General features: G+C 38.3%; 2 protein-coding genes across 2 annotated transcripts; one reads left to right on the forward strand and one right to left on the reverse strand.

Moving 5' to 3' along the window:
- The first annotated feature begins 1,437 nt into the window (after nt 1–1,437).
- LOC108974871 lies at nt 1,438–2,162 on the forward strand. Its single transcript, XM_018942971.1, has 2 exons — nt 1,438–1,758; nt 1,837–2,162. The coding sequence occupies exons 1-2, from the start codon at nt 1,461–1,463 to the stop codon at nt 2,160–2,162; spliced, it is 624 nt and encodes a 207-aa protein (XP_018798516.1). The 5' UTR covers nt 1,438–1,460.
- Nucleotides 2,163–7,424: 5,262 nt separating this feature from the next.
- LOC108974872 (cAMP-specific 3',5'-cyclic phosphodiesterase-like) lies at nt 7,425–17,906 on the reverse strand. The gene is made up of 5 exons (XM_018942972.1): nt 17,795–17,906; nt 17,281–17,722; nt 15,786–15,979; nt 10,482–10,576; nt 7,425–8,993 (listed from the first exon to the last, which is right to left on the reverse strand). The coding sequence occupies exons 1-5, from the start codon at nt 17,904–17,906 to the stop codon at nt 7,425–7,427; spliced, it is 2,412 nt and encodes an 803-aa protein (XP_018798517.1).
- Between the last annotated feature and the right edge of the window lie 1,239 nt (nt 17,907–19,145).

The following is a 19,145-nucleotide window of genomic DNA, read 5'->3' on the forward strand; positions in this document are numbered from 1 at the left end:
AGATCTTAAATTACACACAATGACAAACTTCTCCTTCTTTCTTCGATGTTGCCAAGTTCTTATTACATAACAGATGATTACAGCGACAAAATATTAAGAATTCCACTATTTGAAAACTCTGCTGTTCAAATATTTGTTGTGCTAAAGAAAGAACCGAATGCAAAATATAATTGGCCACAGGAGTTGTTGTTAAGCTGAGACTTTGAAACCACAGTTCATTTCTGCATGAAGGGTTAGAACCACATATACATATAAGTTTGAAAATCATACTGAATATAGAGAACTTTACTAAAAGAGTTCCAGCGTCAGTAGCTGTAAAAGTTGAGTTCTAAGTATCTGATTTTATCAATTTTGTTTGCTTTTAATGGTTACAATGCAATACACATTGTTAAGGTTAGAGGTACATTTTAACCTCTACTGTATATAGAGATTAAAGAGATTGTATAGCTCGAAAAGTTCATTTTAGACGTTATATTACAACAACGTTCTCAGCCACTATCAGTATTCTCGAAGAAACAAGTTTGCTGATGAAATCGTAGAAGACAGAACTATAGACCAGGGAATGATCACATATCTGACCTTGTAATGGTAAACTCCTTACTGACAACGTTAACACTAATTTGCGTTTGAATTTTTTTATTCAGCAAAATGGATGTAAATTTTTGTCTTTATAACAAAGCTTGTTACCACGTCCTTCTCCAGATTAGCCCTAAGTATGCGTAGAATTGCAACATCTATTTTCGGCTGGATCATATAGAAACGTTTTCACTTGATGAATAAAGCAAATTCTGTTAAGACTTCGGTTCCAATAAGGTTCCGATAACAGGGAATACATAATCAGTGATTAACTAATTGGATCGCGAAAAGAAACACACATTTTTTATGGACACATTGCAGATGACTTAGACATCATACTCGTACAGTATGCAAAAATACTGATGAGCTTTACAGACCGACTCTTTATATTAACCCACCATTGTCCCGAAATCGCAAACGTCCGAAAATTTTAGGTCGCCCTTTAGTAGATGCCGACTTGAGAGACTTTTGTATTAAATAGAATAGACTTTAACGTTTCTATTGTCGCCCCACGCATCAAACGGAGTTAAATAAAATTATATTTGTAGACGTCTTTGAAGTAATCCTCTAATAATAAGAAGAAACTTTCAGGGACGAAAGAATTAAAAATAGAATATCTTAATAATCACCAAACTGAGAAATTACCAATTACTGAGGTTATACCTTGAGTGCAAATAGTAATAGTTTTTATTGTTTACCTACGAAAGTGAAAAACTACAACAAGTAAAGTGTTCAGGGCGACTTTCTTTGAGTTTACAAAGCCTGTAGTTTTTTCCACAAATAAAAAAAAACAACTTTTTGTTTTAAAAGCATGGTATATAACAAGCAAATTGCACTTAAGGAACAGTCGAAATTAGCACCTCCAGAGCAAAGGTTCTGCAAAGATGGCACTAAAGATACAATTTATACTCTTAGCCGCTTTGGTCTTTGTCACTTTGGCCAGCACCAGCGTACATGCGGCCGATGCAACAACACCTGACTCGACCGAATATTATGATGACGACAGTACAGACGCTCCAACATATACATCCTCCGATGGAAACTCTTCAGGGGGAAGTACAGACGATCCAGCATATTACTCTGATGATGATTCCACCGAAACGTCGACAGACGCTCCAGCTGGAGACGACACCACTGAGGATCCAGTAGATGAATCTACCACAAACAATTCATCCAGCATAGGTAGGATAAGAGATAAAAATATTTTGCAAGTTAGACAAACCAATAAAAGTAAAATAATTTAATTTCACCAATCGAAAGGAACACCTGTAAAAAGAAGAGTGGTTAGAAGACGCAGACGCGTTACTGTTTCCCCACGTGTTCGTAGAAGAAGAAGGACCACTCGCCGTATTCCTCTTAGAAGGCGTACTGCAAGAAGAAGAGCTGCCGTGAGAGCAATAGTACCTCGCAGAGCGGTAGTACCTCGCAGAGCAGTAATACCTCGCAGAGCAGTAGTACCACGCAGAGCAGTAGTACCTCGCAGAGCAGTAGTACCTCGCAGAGCAGTAGTACCTCGCAGAGCAGTAGTACCACGCAGAGCAGCCAATAGGAGAGGAGTAGTTCGAAGACAAGGAAGAAGAGGTTAAGGGCTGAACGATTCTAAATAAATTGTTGTAATAAAAAAAATTTAATTTTTCTTTCGACATTGATTTGAAAGGAACTTGGAAAGTGCGCAATTAGCAGATAGATTAGTTTGATATCAATTTAATTTGAATCTTCACAGCTTAGAACTATTGTATTTAGTTATTTGAAGCTTTATCGTAGCTAAAAAAGAGTTGCTCTAGTCAAATTTACCAGGTCAATGATATCAGTAATGACAGAATGTTTCAAAGAGAATGAACCATAGAATTCAGAAATCAAGGATATCATAGAATCTGCAACAAGATAGAATTCTTAAGAACAAAGACAAGTACTTAGACACAACTCTGCTAAAAGATGTATACAAACTTATTACCGATTTCCGGGTCATGGATACACACTGGCTGGATTTAAATCCCGGCAAGCAGAATATAAGTAAAATATTTAAGTCAAATGATAGAATCTAGTACCTTAAAACAATAGGGATGGCCTGGTTCAAGTTCGAAAAGATAAAGTTAGATGATCTCCACAGCAAGACGAGTTCAAGTTAAAGCAAATTTTGAGCACCTATGAGAAGGGAGGACTACTTGACAGACGATAACGACAAATAGAATAGTGAAAATGAAGGCGATGCTGGGGGTGATGACGAAAACGAAGAAAATAACTACAACAAAGACGGTTTAGACAATAAATTACCAGAATACGACGAGTACGAAGGTTATAGCGAGGAGAATGACCACAAAGAAGATAAATGCGAAGATGCTGACATGAAGATGATATCTCGAAAGGCGAGATAGACTTTTCAAGACGCATTTTCTAAAAGAATGTGGACATGCCAATGTATTTACTTGCTTCCCCGAGATTTACAACAACACGTCCGGATCTGTAGAAGTATCAGACCGGATAACATCTGATAATATATAGTGCCTTATATGCTGCAAACGAGACAAGTACGGTATACAATGGGCAGTGCGAAAGCTCTGATACTATAAGAATAAAGAAGAGCCGAACAGCAAAGAAGCAGTGAAGATAGAGCCGCGAATAGCGAGCTAATGACGTGAGCCAATAGGCAAAGCTGGCCCTGCGAGACAATACTTAGCGCCTTTCCACATAGCTACATATGACGGAGTTAAGGGTTTAATACGTAAGCGTAATGTTTCGAAACTTCAAGATAGTTACATAATATTGACTAGGCGTGATCCCGAGTGGAGGGTCCCTTTAGCGAGCATTACGAATCTTGTATACTGTATACTACTAGATATCGTTATCTATGGAAGATTCCCCCTTCGGAAACAAACAAAAAACCTAATAGCACTGGACCGCTTTCGAGGCTAAGTTAATCTTTGGGTCTGTCACAAAGAGCATTAGACGTATAGCTTCTGTACGGTTTCGGCATATTTTGAACATTCCATAGACCATCTCGAAGTTTTGTACAAGCTTTTTTTTTTGGTTATTTAGAAATAGTCACTCTTATAGTCTTAGCAATGTTATCTCCTAATATCCTACTCAAACACAATTTTTGTACTGCCCGAGTGCACACTCTATTAGAAGTAATAATTCGAACCAGGAATTACGAATTACTAAGTGGTTGTAGGGCCGCCATTTACTCCTCACTCCACCGATGCCAGAACTGTTGATGGATACGTCGTAATCACTGTCCGTGCTTTAGTTGGATAGCTGGAATATCTGTCACTGTCGGTTCTGGCACTGCGATATAAGGGGCACCAATGAGGAAGTCTCCAGGTGTTAGCGCATATTTGTCTTCCGAGTCATCAATCAACGGTATAAGCTGACGCGAAGTCAACAACAAGCTTCAATTCGTGCCGCCAGTTTCTGTAATTGCGAATGCCACATCGCCTGGCTACCTATGACACGAACCAAATGTCGTTTCGCGAACTTCACGGCAGCATCCCACAAACCACCTTGATGGGGGACACTAGGTGTTATAAAGTGCAACTCGTCCCAACGTTGGCGATATATTGTTGATTCTCTTCACTGTGTCAAGCAGCTAGATCTTCCATTAATATCTGATTGGCTCCGACAAAGGATGCGTAGAAGTGCTAGTCCATCAATAAGTGCACATAGTTGTCCTCTAAACTTAGGGCTCCACGAATATTACAAATCGTCTTGGCTAATAGAAGAACTCCACTTAGTTCTAGTCGAGGGATTGTGACTCCTTTCAACAACCTTGGGGCGTGCGGTAAGCAAGGATTCCTTGGCATTGTCATTATTGTCGGTAGTGTGTGCGTAAACCACTGTAGCGTAGGCCTTTTGATTGCCATCACAAAATCTATAGAGAGGAGTACGATTCGTTACATTTATACCAAGCCGATACACGAACGTTATCGAGAGTACAAAAGTCATTTCGAAATTTAGACCAACAGAGATCTTTAGATAGTGGAGTATATCAAGATAAACCCGAAGACCAAAAAGTTCGTATAAATAGCTTGCCCAATATAATGACTGGTGCCAAAAATCCAGTGGGATCACACACAGGGCTACATGACTATGAACTCGCAGTTTCGTCAGCATTTTATCAAACTGCTTCAGTGGTACCTTAAACAGCAATTCATCACTCACCGGATCCCAATGCAGCCCTAACACTGTAGCTATAGGTAAGTGAATATTGTAGAGAAGAGGATTCGCTAGAACAGCGGCTCTACTAGAATTCCACTTTCGAAGTTTAAAACAACCACCAGACAAAATCACGTATACATCCTTAACTAAAATGACTGTTTCTTCAACGTCAGTATAGCTCGTAAGGAAGTTGTCTACATAAAATGAAGTAAGAATAGCAGAACGCGCCGATTCTGCTTGATAATGACCGCTAACCACTCCATAATTAACGAGAGCACACTGGTGCAACGCTCGCTCTTTCGCAAGAATGACGAGCGCCTGCTGGTTTACGAGCATGCGCTCGTAATGGGATCTCAGCGATCTCAAAAGTTGCTCAACTTTGAATACAGGACTAATATTTCAAACACATCTGTTTAATACGGCGTTCGAAAGTAGAAGAGGACTTTTACAGCGATAAGTAATTAAGAAATACATTGCACAGGCTACATCCTATGAAATTAAATAACAATTTTAAAATCAATTTTAAACAGTTCCGAAATTGCGAACGTCAGAAAACATCAGAGCGAGGTATGGTAGATGCCGGCTTGAGATACTATAATATTATTCCTTTAATTCCACAGAAGAAACCGTCAGATGAGCTCTATTAGGGGCAACACGAATTAAAAATGGAATGTCCTCAGAATCAACAAACTGTGAAATTACCAAATACAGACGTTATACAGTAGGTACAAAAATAACAGAAAATGAAAAACTACTAAAAGCAAAGTTTAAGCTTACACACTTTGCAAACTTCTTATCCAGATATATAAACAACACTTCTTGCTTTGAAAACCATAGTATATAACAACCAAGTTACGGCACCGCTAAATGACAGTCAAAACTTGCACCTCCAAATCATAGTTTCTTCAAAGATGTCATTAAAGATACAATTTATACTCTTAGCCGTTTTATTCTTTGTTGCTTTGGCCAGCACCGGCGTCCATGTGGCCGATGCAACTACAGCTGTTCTATCAAGCTATGCAGAATAAGACTCGTCCGAATATTATGATGACGGAAGTACAGACTATCCAACAACATATGGTGAATCCTCCGATGAAAACTCTACAGAGGGAAGTACAGACGATCTAGCACCGGAATGTCGACAGACGCTCCGGCTGCAGACGACAGCAGTGAGGATCCAGTAGATGAATCTACCGCATACCATTCATCTGATTATGACAGCAGTACAGATAGCACTACCGCAGCTGTGGAAGGATCCAGCACAGGTAGAACTTATTCAACTTAAACATGCTAGTAAAAGCTAATTATTTAATTCGACCAATCTAAAGGAACCCCTGTCAAAAGAAAAGTGCTTCGGAGGCGCAGACGCGGTACTGTTTCGTCAAAACTGCAGCTAAAACAACCGTAGCACCGAACAGACTAGCTGCGGTGAGAACAACACTCGACGAACAACCAAGAAAGCAGCCGTAACTCGCAAAACAATCAAGAAAAAAGTATTAGTTCGAAAGCGAACGACAACAAGAAGAGATGACAACAATTGTAAATAAATAATTGAAATAAAATATAGCTTTACTTTTCCTTCGACATAGATTCGTAAGGATCGCGAATAGTTCACACTAAGCTGATAGATTATTTTGGTATGAAGTTCATTTCGATCGTCAGAGCTTTGAATTATTAAATTTAGTTATTTGAAACTTTCAAAAGCAAATACTTGCTAAATGATATCAGTAACGAATCTTCCGAATAGCCTGGCCCTTAGAATTGAAAACATCATGAAGCGAATCCATCACAAAGTAGAATAAATTATTGAGAACAAATACGAGATTTGGGTCAAATCTGCTAGAAGATTTATAAAAACTTATTATCCGTTTTCCGGGTCATCAGAGACACACGGGTTGGATTCAAAACCCGGTAACAAGAATATAAGTAAAATATTGAACGCAATGGAAAAAATACAGTGCCTTAGAACAATGAGGATGTCGCTGTACTAGTTTGAAAAGACAAATGCGGATGAGCTCCACGGCAAAACAAGCTAAGGATAAACCAAATTTTGAGCCCCTATGAGAAGAGGTTACTGCCAGGTATATTAAAGTTTAGTATACAAACTTCACTTCCTTAACAATTATGTTTGACGTCGAGGTTCAATATATTCTCTCAATACTAACGGCTTACTGAAAACGGCGTTGTGAACGGCAGAGTGTTAAACTCCCCTTTTCACCTCTGTTTGTGCAAAAAATTTACGTCTGTTTGCTTCAGAACTCAAACTGTCAACGCCCTTGTCCTTTCTCTGTCAATATTTTTTTTTTTTTTACATTCAGCGCATACTGGACCCGTTAATGTCATCAAGATGACAGGGAATACTCAATTTGTAGTCAATTCAAGTGACATCGCCCGCCGCTCAACGCAAATTGAGTGTATTTGAATAATTCGCATGGCGATCACGTGCCACGAATGCCACACAGCAGTAACGAACGTCGGTGGCTTCGATTAAACCGTTTTTACAAGCGTTTATCGCTGTTGCATGTTGAAATGGTGCATTAAAGAATTCGCGAATGCGAGCGGCGTACAAAATTTATATTTACCGAAGAGATAAGTAAAGGAAAAAATGTGGGATGCGAAAAATTTTGCGAAAATGCTTTTAAGTATAGTTTAAAGTGTTAAATATCGGTATATAACTTAAGCTTGCGAGGTACTTACCGAACATTCGCTAGTGTATGCCGTCGATTCTTCAAATATCTGCTGTGGTATTTCTGCAAATCGCCAATGGAGCCCTGTTCGGCCTGCATCTTGGTAGCTGGTAGAAGCTGTGCAGAGCTGGACGCGTGTGGCACTGAAGACAATGAGATGCGATGTAAGCCGCCGCTGCTGACGCTGGTCGCTGTGTTGGTGTTGCTGCCGTTCGAAGCGAGGGTTTCGTTGGAGGTAGCGCCGCCACTGCCACTGCCGCCACCAGCACCTCCACCACCGCTACCACCGCCCACACCAGCAACGCTGCTGGTGGCGCTACTGGGCGCAAGTACCGAACGAGACCAAGCCGATTTGTGTTGCTTGCGAAATTTGAGTTTGATGCGTGGTGAAGGAGTTGAAGCGCTTGGTGTGACTAACTCCTGATGGCCGCTGGTCGGCGCTGAGAACGATGTGTTTGTGGATTGGGGTGCGTTTGTGCTTTCGCTGCTGTCACTAACAGTAGTTAAGGTGCCGCCAACAGCCTGCTCGGCGTCGACGGGCGGTGAGTATTGGTGCCGATTGCCGATATGCTCGGATTCTTCCTCCTCTTTGATGTGCGGTAGTGGCGAGGTTTGTGATTGCGAGACGCGTGGCGCTGATTGCGCGGCGGGTGGCGGTGGTGGTGGTACCTGTTGCTGTTGTTGTTGTTGTTGAGTTTGCTGTTGCTGCTGCAGTGTGGCTGCGTTACTTATTTGCCCAATAACAGTGATAAGGGACGTCACTGTCGACACGTTACTAGGCGTTTTAGTTGGTGATATTTGCTGAGCACTGATGCTTAAAGCGGCGCTGCCGTTGGCATTCAAACCTTGTGGGACGTTAATAGGCGCACCCAGGTATGGTGGCTGCTGTATAGCAGCAGTCGGTGAGACACTGGCGTCACTCAGTGTTTCCGGTTCGGCTTTACGTGCTACGATACCGCTGGCAAGTGTGGCGGCTGCAATGTCGGCTACGCTCAAGGTCGGCGGCTCGAGTTCATCATTGTCGTTTATAATGGTTTTTAAAGATATGGGTGTGGTTGCCGAGGTGGCAATTGTGTCGGCTAGCGAATGCTTCTTGCCGTTCGCTGCTACTGCTTCAACTTCGACGTCAGCGTCTACGTCGGCATCTAGTTCGGCATAGGGTGCACTTATGTTGCCGCTATCTCGTTTCTTTTCGTTTGCTGCTTTCGCGTACTTTTTCTGGATTGCTGCGGTTATGCTAGTGCCGTTATTTACATCATCCGCGGGCGTTGCGGGCGAATGAGGCGGACTTGTAGCGGGGGCTGCTGAGCCGCCCCCGCGACAAGGTATACAACAGCGAAACACTGTGCTACTAAAGCACTTTGTCGGCTTTGATTTGCGTCGCTTGCCAGTTCCCGCTGCCGCTGATGTTGCTGCTGCTGAGGTAGTCGACGTCGACACACAGCTGCCGTTGCCAATGCTGTTGCGATTGTTGGTGGCGTTGCCACCGCTAACACCGCTGCCGCTGCCACTGCCACTGCCGCGTGCGCTTCCACAATTGCTATTGCTGTTGTTGCTATGGCTGCCGCTGAAGCGCTGCGGAAGGCAGAGAAAGCATTAGACACTTCTATTTAAAAATCGATTTTTTATTAACTAATATATATAGTTCAAGTATATCGGCGCTTTTCGTAGAATATTCGCTTCGTTGTAAGTTTAAGCTAAACTAAATTTTTAGGCCTCAAATAAAATAGGGTCTAAGCCTTTCTTGTTATTATACATATCAAATCTTCCAAAGAAAGGCGATTTTTTTGAAACATAGTGGACATGATGATGGCTTCGAGCCTAAGGCTTGGAGAATTAGAGAAAGTGTACGGGTATAAAGTGAGCGTTAATAGCAGCTAGCCGAACAATTTTCTACTCGACTTTCACTCTTGCTCTCTGAGAGCACTCGTCAAAAACTAGGTATAAGGAAACTATGGGAGGGCATTTCAAACTCCTTACGTATAGCGGCAACCGAAACCATTGGTTTTCGTAAGATGCCAAATAACAGTTGGCACGACGAGGAGTATCATGTCACAGTGGAGAGAAGACAGACAAACTACCTCACAATGTTACGATTGACCACAACACGCGCGGGGTGTGATAGATACCGAGAGTTGAAGAGGAAAACGGGACGCTTATGCAGACAAAATAAGAAAGAGGCCGAAATGCGTGAATTTGAAGACTTTGGGAATCTGACCGACAGGGTTAATGCTGGAAAATTCTACGAAAAGATGCGGGGACTGGTAGAAGGTCTTAAAAGCGGAGCATACTCTTGTAGAACCCAAAGTAGTAATCTAGTGGCTGATGTTCAGAGCATATTGAAGTTATGAAGAAAAACTTCTCCAGTCTGCTGAACTGCAATGAAAGTGTAACACCAAGAGATGGCGATACCGATTCCCAATCGATGACGATGGAATAGGTGTCCCATTGCCGGACTAGCAATTACCCACCTAAAGAACAACAAAGCAACAGCGTCCGATGGATTACTGGGCGAACTATTCAAACACGGCGGAGCATGCATCAGCTTCTTTGCAAGATATGGTCGCATAAAATTAGGAATCAGGCGGGATAAGCTTCCTTGATATAGCATATAGTAGTATGTGAAAGACTGAAGCCCACCGTCAAAAACTGATTGGACCATATCAGTGTGACGTTTGACCTAGAAAATCTACTCTCGGGCAGATTTTTTTGAAAAGACGAATAAAATCAAACTTCGACAACACGAAATAGAACTGCCTCTATGCCACAATTACTGGTCTTGGTATCTTCGCAAATCTAATACGGCTGTGTACGGACGTTGAACAACACCAAAAGCTCCGTCAGGATCGGAAAGGTCCCTCCTAGTCGTTAAAGTTATTAAAAGAGTAATGTTAATACAAATAAAATGAAAAAAAAAAAATCGTAGAAAATATGGACTGACCTTCAAAAACAAATACAAATGAAATTTACTACTTTAAAAACTGTATGCTAACTATCTTAAAGAGTCAATATATTTGTAAAACAATCGAAGTCAAACTTAAAGCCCACGAAGTCAAAGCAAACCTTGCCGCCAGCCGTCGCTTGAAGTTTTGCTGTATGCTCAAGCTGTTGCTGCTGCTGTTGTTGTTGTTCGAGTTTATGTGCACCATTTTTGAAACCTATGTGATAGGTTATTTTAGATAAACGCATTATAAGCAGTTGCTCTTCACAATTTTCTTCAACAACAAGCAGCTGTCTTCAAAGTACTTCAATGTTGTGGCATTCTTGTTGTTTTTGTGCAATAAATGTGAGTTTATATTATTTTATTTGTATACTATTTTCTTTAATTCTCCTTTCGCATTATGTGCTTTAAAACTTTTAAAGTGTTTTCATTTAAGTGTGTAGTGCATTTTTTTCATTATGCCAAGCGCGCATTTTAATTTATCTGCAAAGAGAAAAAGAGAACACATTAGATACTTAAATACATTTGGACTAAAAAAAAAACTATATGATTTTGAAATAAATGTAAAAGTTCTTATACTTAATCGTGTATATATATTAGTTTGTCAAAAAAGTCTTGCGGTATTTTTGCGGTATTTTTATTGAATTTTCAATTGTTCATAAAATTTTTTTTGATGACTCATGCCCAGCTTTTGATCGATGCTACGGCTGCTACTATGCCGGTTTCTTTCGATCAATTCAGCGATTTTATCGCAATTTTCGACGACAGGCCTTCCGGAGCGTGGCGCATCTTCGACCTCCTCTACATCAGAACGAAAACGTTGAAACCATCATTATGCGGTGGAAATGGAAACTGTATCGGGTCCATAAACTGCACAAATTTTATTGGCGGCTTGAGATACATTTTTGCCTCTATTGTAGTAGTACTGTAAAATATGCCGTATATTCTCTTTACTTTGTTCCATGTTTGCGAAGCTATAACTCACGAACGACTTAAAAGAAACGACAATCAATCAAACACGTGTTAGCGCGTAAAATGAGTGAAATTAGCTTTCCAAAAAGGATGCGACCGATGCGACGAATAAAACTAGAACTATGCGCTCTCAGCGCCAACTATCGAAAATACCGCAAGACTTTTTTTTACAACCTAATAATTTAAACTAAAAAAGACCTCGTCAATATTTTTCACTTGCTTAGCATGTATTCCTCTACAGACAACGAAATTACAAATTAATATATTTATGATACGTATAAGTAAACTATACGTTATATACTATATCTATATCCAATATGATCATTTCTAATATGTGAGAAATGATTAATAAACTTTGCGGCGCAGTGCCAGCCCGTCCCAAATATTTATAAAATATTATTCCTACCGCCTGTTGGAAGATTTCACAAGTTACTTTTCTCATACTGGAGGAAAGTTTTCAACCCAACTGATTTGAAGGAGCAGTTAAAGTTAAATAATATATAGCATGGAAAAAATTATTAAAGCAGCAAGACAGAACAAAGGTATACACTGACATAGGCACCGCGGCGAAATTTCAAAAACTGAGGAGTGCCATACAGGCCACTAACTCTGAATAGATACATGAGATTTTCGTTTACTATTTTTCTGTGCTGTGTTGCTTTAAAATTAAATCAAACAAATTTTGTACGGAAAATGTATTCTTCAATAAGACATATACGAGTTCGTTCAAATAGTTTTATAGTTTGATAAGAAAAACACAATTTTATAAACCCCTGAACATTTTTGCACTTGCTCCAACGATTCAACCAATCTGTGGACTCCATCCCTGAAGTGAAAAATCGGAAGGTCTGTAAAATACGCTTCAGCAGACCAATGACCTTGAAAGCCTTGCCACGCAAAATTTTTTTCTGGAAAGAAATGAAAGTCATTGGGGCTAAGTATGGTGAGTACGGAGGATGCTTTAACAATTCGAAATTTAATTCACAATTCACAATTTAATGGGTTTTATCCATTGTTGGACACAGTGCATTACCCTGATGAAAAAAGGATATTTTTCTTCTGCAAACCGGGTCTTTTTTCAGGAATTTTTTCCTTCAACTGGTCCAAAAATTTGCAATAATACTCATAATTAATTGTTTTACCAGTTTGCAAGTCATCTACAAACAAAATTTCTGTCGCTTCCCAAAAAAACTTATGCCATAACCATCCTGTCCGATTTCCGGACACAAACTCGTTTCGAAGCCAAACAACCAGGTTCACACCACTCTTTAGCCTCTTGTCTTAATGTCGGCTTACTGAGCAACTATTCGCAATACTAACACTCATCTTGAGACCCAACATTCATTATTGGATAATATTCGACCGAATAGACGACGTTCAGCACGCTCTATGGGCTCTTGAGAAGTTCAAAGAAGTTCCGATGTTTTCGATAATGTAAAGACTAAAGTCTAAGACAATCCCACTTCGATTAAAGTTTTGAAGCAAAACATCACGCGAGTCATTCGCCAGTTATCATTCGAAATGTTCGAAAATTAGTCTCAACGAATGGACCATCGGAAACGTTGCCGTGGCCCACATTTGGAAAGGATAATCTTCAAAAAATAAATGCCAAAGATTCTTCTTTCGAATTATAAAAAACAGCCCAATTAAATTTGAAGTTTTTTCTTCAAAAAAAAAAAAAAAAAAAACAAATAGGAAATCTCATAAAGGTTCTCCATTTATCTATGTATGTTTTACAAGAATATGGACAGCATCAAATGCCTTAAATGTTCTATTATTTCGATCTGGTGATTTTTGACGTGCAAGACCGAAAGTAATTGGTACACGATGTATATTAGGGAATTAAGTTTTATAATAAGCTTTTAGAAAGTTGAAGCTAACATAAGAAGTGAGGCTATACTTTACTTAGGCCGCCAAAATTTAGCTTTCGAATGAAAGAGCATGAGGTTAGCATAACCTAGTGTATATGTTAAGACTAAATTTCTCATTCGTCATACATTTAGAGATATGGTCTTAAGTCTTCACCTCAATTTATTCGATGGGCAGGAAGAGTGGCTAGAAAGAGGAATGCGGAAAAGGTCTGCATGGGAAGAGCAAATATTTAAGTTACACAAAAATAAATTTTAACTTCAAAATAACAAGTTCGCATTGTTAGAAACGTTTCTGGTTGTGGTGGGATTAGAGAGTTTAAATTAGAACTATCATTTGTCTAAATAAACTAAATAAATACGACTGTTCAAACAAGCTCCAAAAAAGAAAAAAATCACCTCAATACATATATCTCACTTACTTGTACATATATAAGTATTGTACATACATAAATATGTATACATTTATTTACAAATAGTTCTTAGTAAATACATTTGTATAAACTATACATTTTCAAGAACACATTTTTTCATACAAAAGTTGGATCAAAGCTCGAAAAAGTCGAAAAGAAGCTCGAAGCTTAGTTATCATTAAACTGTTGAATATACTAACCAAAATTTGAACGCGGAAAAAATGTTCTCGAAATTCTTGTGGTTGCTCGTACTTATATTCTTCGCTGTACTCTGTGAGAGGGCATGGGCTGTAAAGCCAGAAGACTATGCGGATTCTTTCACAGTGCTGCAAGCACAGGACTACTTTGAAGAAGAACTGACAAAGATATGAAGTGACGATTAAATGAAAATTAAATAATATATAGGTTGTTGTTGTATTTTTAATAAAAATAAAAATGTTTAAGTAAAGAGAATTGTTGTTAAATTATTCTAGAGAACCTTTCTTAGGGAGGAGTGGAAAAATTAAGGAAAATAATGCAGCAATAATTTAGATGCGGACTATGTTAAATGAAAAAACACTTTGTACTTCCCTAATTTCCATGTTTTAACTTGAATCCGACGCATATACAGTGAATTTCCTTTTATAACCTCATTCAATTTTTATAGCGCTTGTTAAAGTACTTCATAGAGTTTTGGAGAAGGTTACCGGTCATAGTCAGCAATTTTATTGAATAAGATGAAAGAGCGATGACACAAAAAATTAAAAAATGTAAGATTTGAGTGTAATCTTGGCTAAAAAAGCGACCAATAAATTGTTAAATTAAAACTATTATCGATGATCAATGTCATACTATAACGTCAGAGTAAGAAATAGAAGGACGATTCGAAGAAGAATAGTTTTATACCAAGACATGCTCCTCATTGAGAAGCTTTTGCCACTGACAATCATGTGTTACAGAGTTTATTGAATGCAAATTTTTTGGTGAAGATTTGAAACTATAATTTCCATCAAAACCTATAACTCAACAAAAGGTCTTTCTCTTAACACAGCCAATCAGCAGGCGCCCCATCAAGCAAGCAACTGCCATCAAATAATAACATAATTAAATGGTGTGGTATAAACTAAATATAATTAGAACTAAATTGGAATTTAGCACTTTAATCAGGTACATATACATAGGAATGTATAGTATATATTCGGTATTCAACCTCAAAGCAATAACTTTGGTTAGTCTATAGAGGTAGTTTTCTTGATAAGAGTGAAAAGCTTAAACTGAGTGAACAAAGAAATGGTAAAAGTAGTTCAGTTTCAGCAATAAGAGAAAAGAGAAGGCGCTATGTTTATTTCTTAATCCAGCCACCATTAGAGACTAAGTATAGGCATACGTAGACGATTTCAGTAGGAAATAACTCATCATTAAATTCAAAGGAGAAAAAAACGTTAACTTCGAGAACCAGGAAGTATCATTTTGTAGCCAAAAACAAAGAGTTACTACAATAGGTCGATAAAACTCATTGGAAAAGAAAGATAATATAATAAAAGTGAAAGGAAATATATTTCAAGGACTTTAATATTTAAACGAAAATTGAGATGAAAACTCTGCTATTCAAAAAGAAAATACAGAAAAATTTGCAATATAATAATATGTTACCATGACCAAGAAATAGTAAGACTTTCTTCATAGTTTTAAAATTTTTAATTTGTTCTTCCAAATTTATGTCATTACTCTCAAAGTAATTCTGCGTGGGCCCAATATACCTGTGCTTTTTTTTTTTTTTTTTTTTTTTTTTTTTTTTTTTTTTTTTGCAATCTTCGAAACATTTGTTAAAGTCAATTTCCGTCATCATTCAATAGGCGGAGCGTTTCACGATTAATGTCTTTAATTGACTCAAAACGGTTTCCCCGCAGCGACATCCGTAGTTTCAGTTTGCTGAATATCTAGAAGTCACACGGAGCTAAATCCGGCGAACACGGTGGCAGCAGAATGGTACTGCTTGAAAATTTGGCGAAAAATTCAGAAAAAATTAACGTATTATGAGATGCTGCATTGTCGTGATTCAAAAGCCAGGAGTTGTCGGTCCATAATTCTGGTGTCTGTTTACGAATAGCTTCACGCAAACGACGCATAACACTCAAATAGTATTACTTTCTGACAGTTTGGTTGATCAGAAGGAAGTCGGAATACACCACACCTCGATAATCGAAGAAACTGTCAACATCATCTTGATTTCTGACCTGACTTGACGTGGTTTTTTTCGGCTTAGACTCATCTTTGCCAAGATATTCGGTCGATTGATCGTATTTTTCCGGGTCGTAAGGATAAAGCCAAGACTCATCACCAATAGTAATACGTTTCATGACATCCGAGTAGTTGGAATTCGGCGCTCTGTTTGAGTGATTTTGGAACAATCGTTCTTTCACTTATTTTAGGCTCAAATGATCATCCGAAATGGTCAAATCTCGGACTGTTAACCCTTTCATGTCATAATTAAGCTGGGCCAATTTAAAAATATTTTGAGTACATGGGGATACTATTTGAGCCTTGAATATGAAACGATATCAATTTCAAACCTGTATCTCTTCTGGTTTTTGAGTTATAAGATGTTGCTTATAAGCARCATTGAGCCATGGTAGTATACAATCAAACACATACAAATATTGATAGTTTTAATTTTTTTATTACTTTTCATACATTTCATGTGTGATATGGGACAAAACAGTTTTTCTGTGGGTTACAGTATAAGTGCACATTACATTTTGAGCATTTAGATTTTGGAATACCAGTCTGGCATAATCTACACCTTCCTTTTCTTCCCCATTCAACCCAATGACCGGTTTGATCAAGACGCATTGACTTCGGAGGTTCACTTATGTATGATCGCTTTGACGACGAAGAGCTCATTGAAATTTCTGACACGTTAGATGGTACCGGCGACGCTGGTGAAGATGAACCTGGTTCCATTCTTTCAGGTATTGTCGAGGGACGACCTCTTTTACGTGGGTTTATTGACGTAATATTAGACGTGTGAAGAAGCTCTTTGCTATAGATTATTGAAAATCCAGCAATGTCATATATATCGTTCGTGTGACTTGATTTTTTAGGTCTCGTCTATGCAGAAACCAGCTATTGACTACCACTATGCTGATGCACCAGTAAACTATGCGCACATACCATTTGTTAGAACGGTGGTTGATTTTATATAAGTCTAACAACATGTCAGCCAAGTCTGCATCTCCCATGTGCTTCTTATAACATTCAACAACATCCGGTCTTGGTACATCTATGTACTTTTTTTGTTTACGACGCCAGCGTCTGCATTGTGAAACCGGATTTTCAGCTATATAATTTGACAAAAGTTGCACACCTTTCTTATCGTACCAGCGACTGGCAGCTAAATTATGTACAGCTTCATACTTGAAGTAGTATGATCCCCGACCTTTTTTCATGAGGTCATTTTCATTCATAAGGCGTACAGTTTTTAATCCGATTGCCTCGGAAGCTTATAATTTTTGTCTCTACTCACATTACTAGCCAAATACAACACAATATCTGACGAAATACCCAATCCAAAAGATGGACATGTTCCGTCTCCAACATAGAGAGTATACTCGTATACGATGCCTGAAAGTCCAGCTCTTGTAAGCATTTTAAAACCCCATTTATTGAGTTTCACGGGTAAGTATTGCTTTAGACTGTTATGTCCCTTAAATTTTATCATCTGTTCATCTATGCTCTGATGTTCTTCCTGCTGTAATTTGTTGCATTTCTCCTTCAGTCTGGCCAATAAGGGACGTATTTTATATAGCTTGTCGTAATCGGGTGATACTGGTTGCGGCTGTTTTGTGCTATCATTTAGGTGAAAGGCTCCTTTGATTTTCTCAAAGCGTGTTTTGGATAAAGAATCCGCAACAGCTGATAATTTGAAGCTTGGCGTCCAAGCCATTCGCATATTTGGAACTTGTATCACGCCCAAATAAAAAAGTACGCCAATAAATCGTCTGATTTCGAAAGGTGCACAATGAAGCTCTACGCCATTCGTTTGCATAGAATAAAGATTTGTTTCGGTACAAATCTCCGTTATGATTTCATCATCGAAGACACCATTGAAGTAGTTTATAGGACCTTTGACTTATTGACAAATTGTTCCATATTTCCAAACAGTTTCGCAATCAGGTAGGCATGCTGACCTCTATCTCAAACTATCCAGGTTTATTTTCTCATACGTTTCACTGACAATTTTTTCTGTGAGCACTTCATTTTCAACTTCATCAGCATTTCCACCGCCTTCAATGATTTCATTTATCAAATTCATTTCCACGTTTTCCCCCTTTTTTCTCACCTCTTCAATTGTTTCTTCAATGATTCTCTCYAAATTCTCTTCCTCTTCTTCTTCTTCATTCCCATTTCCAGAATTATTCCAGTCAAAATTGATAATTTTATTTATTTCTGATTCTGTAAGATCTCTTCTAAAAGAAAAAAAATTTTTACTTTGGACAAATGTTGCTTATAAGCAACATTGTGTTTATAAAACTCCTGGAATCACAATATTACACACAATTTTGTTCTGTAAATTTTATTTCATTTTCTTACTTGTTATTTATAAAATAAACCACTTTGTATAAAGAAATGGCAGTACTTTTTATTTAACTTCTTCAAAGATTATTTTTGTCACTTTCGTTTTCACAAGTTTTTACGCAACTTTAGCTAGTTATCAAATGAACACCTGTTAAGCTATCGTCATGAAACTTCGCAAACTAGTGCTCGCAGATATCCGTTAGAGACGAAAAAAAACGGATTGTAAATTTCGAGGAGTTATCGACAGAAATATGCAATGTTGCCTATAAGCAACAAATGACATGAAAGGGTTAATCGTCCATTCCCAAGCACCAATTCCTTTATTTTGTTGACGTGATCATCAGCTGATGTTGATGGCTGTCCTGAACGTGGATCATCGTGGCAACGCGTCTCCACCCTCTTTGAACAATTTATACTAATCAAAAACACTTGCTCGCGACAAACCATAATCAACGATAGCCTCTCCAACATTCTGAACGCTTCGACGACAGAAATTTGATTCACCACACAAAATTCAATAGAACTTCTTTTTTGAATAATTTCTATCATCGTAAAAATCGAAAAATCGCCGAATTTACTTTATATACTTCAGAAACACAAGCTTATACTAAACACTAATGATTATTTCGTTGTCACATTTGGTACACAAGGCACTGACAGTCACACCAACCTAGAAAAAAAATTCCGCCACATGGGTTTTCGTGGGCAATTTCAAATTAAAAAGTCCTACTATTTTTTACCCACATTTGTAAATAATTTTTGTACCATCAGAAACTGGAGATTTCAGCAAAGAGAAAACGCGACAAATACAAAAAATAGATATTTTGATGTGCGATTTTTGAAATAAATAATTAATAAACAATAATTTCGGTAGCTCCGAAGGCTTAATAGCCTTCACAGGTGCGTATCTTATAATAAGGTGTATAAAGATTTTTATTATAATTGATCAGCATGATCGATCAGGTTTCAATGACCG

Source organism: Bactrocera latifrons, unplaced genomic scaffold (assembly GCF_001853355.1).
Source record: "Bactrocera latifrons isolate USDA-ARS-PBARC rearing strain unplaced genomic scaffold, ASM185335v1 scaffold_6, whole genome shotgun sequence".
Lineage (NCBI taxonomy): Eukaryota > Metazoa > Arthropoda > Insecta > Diptera > Tephritidae > Bactrocera > Bactrocera latifrons.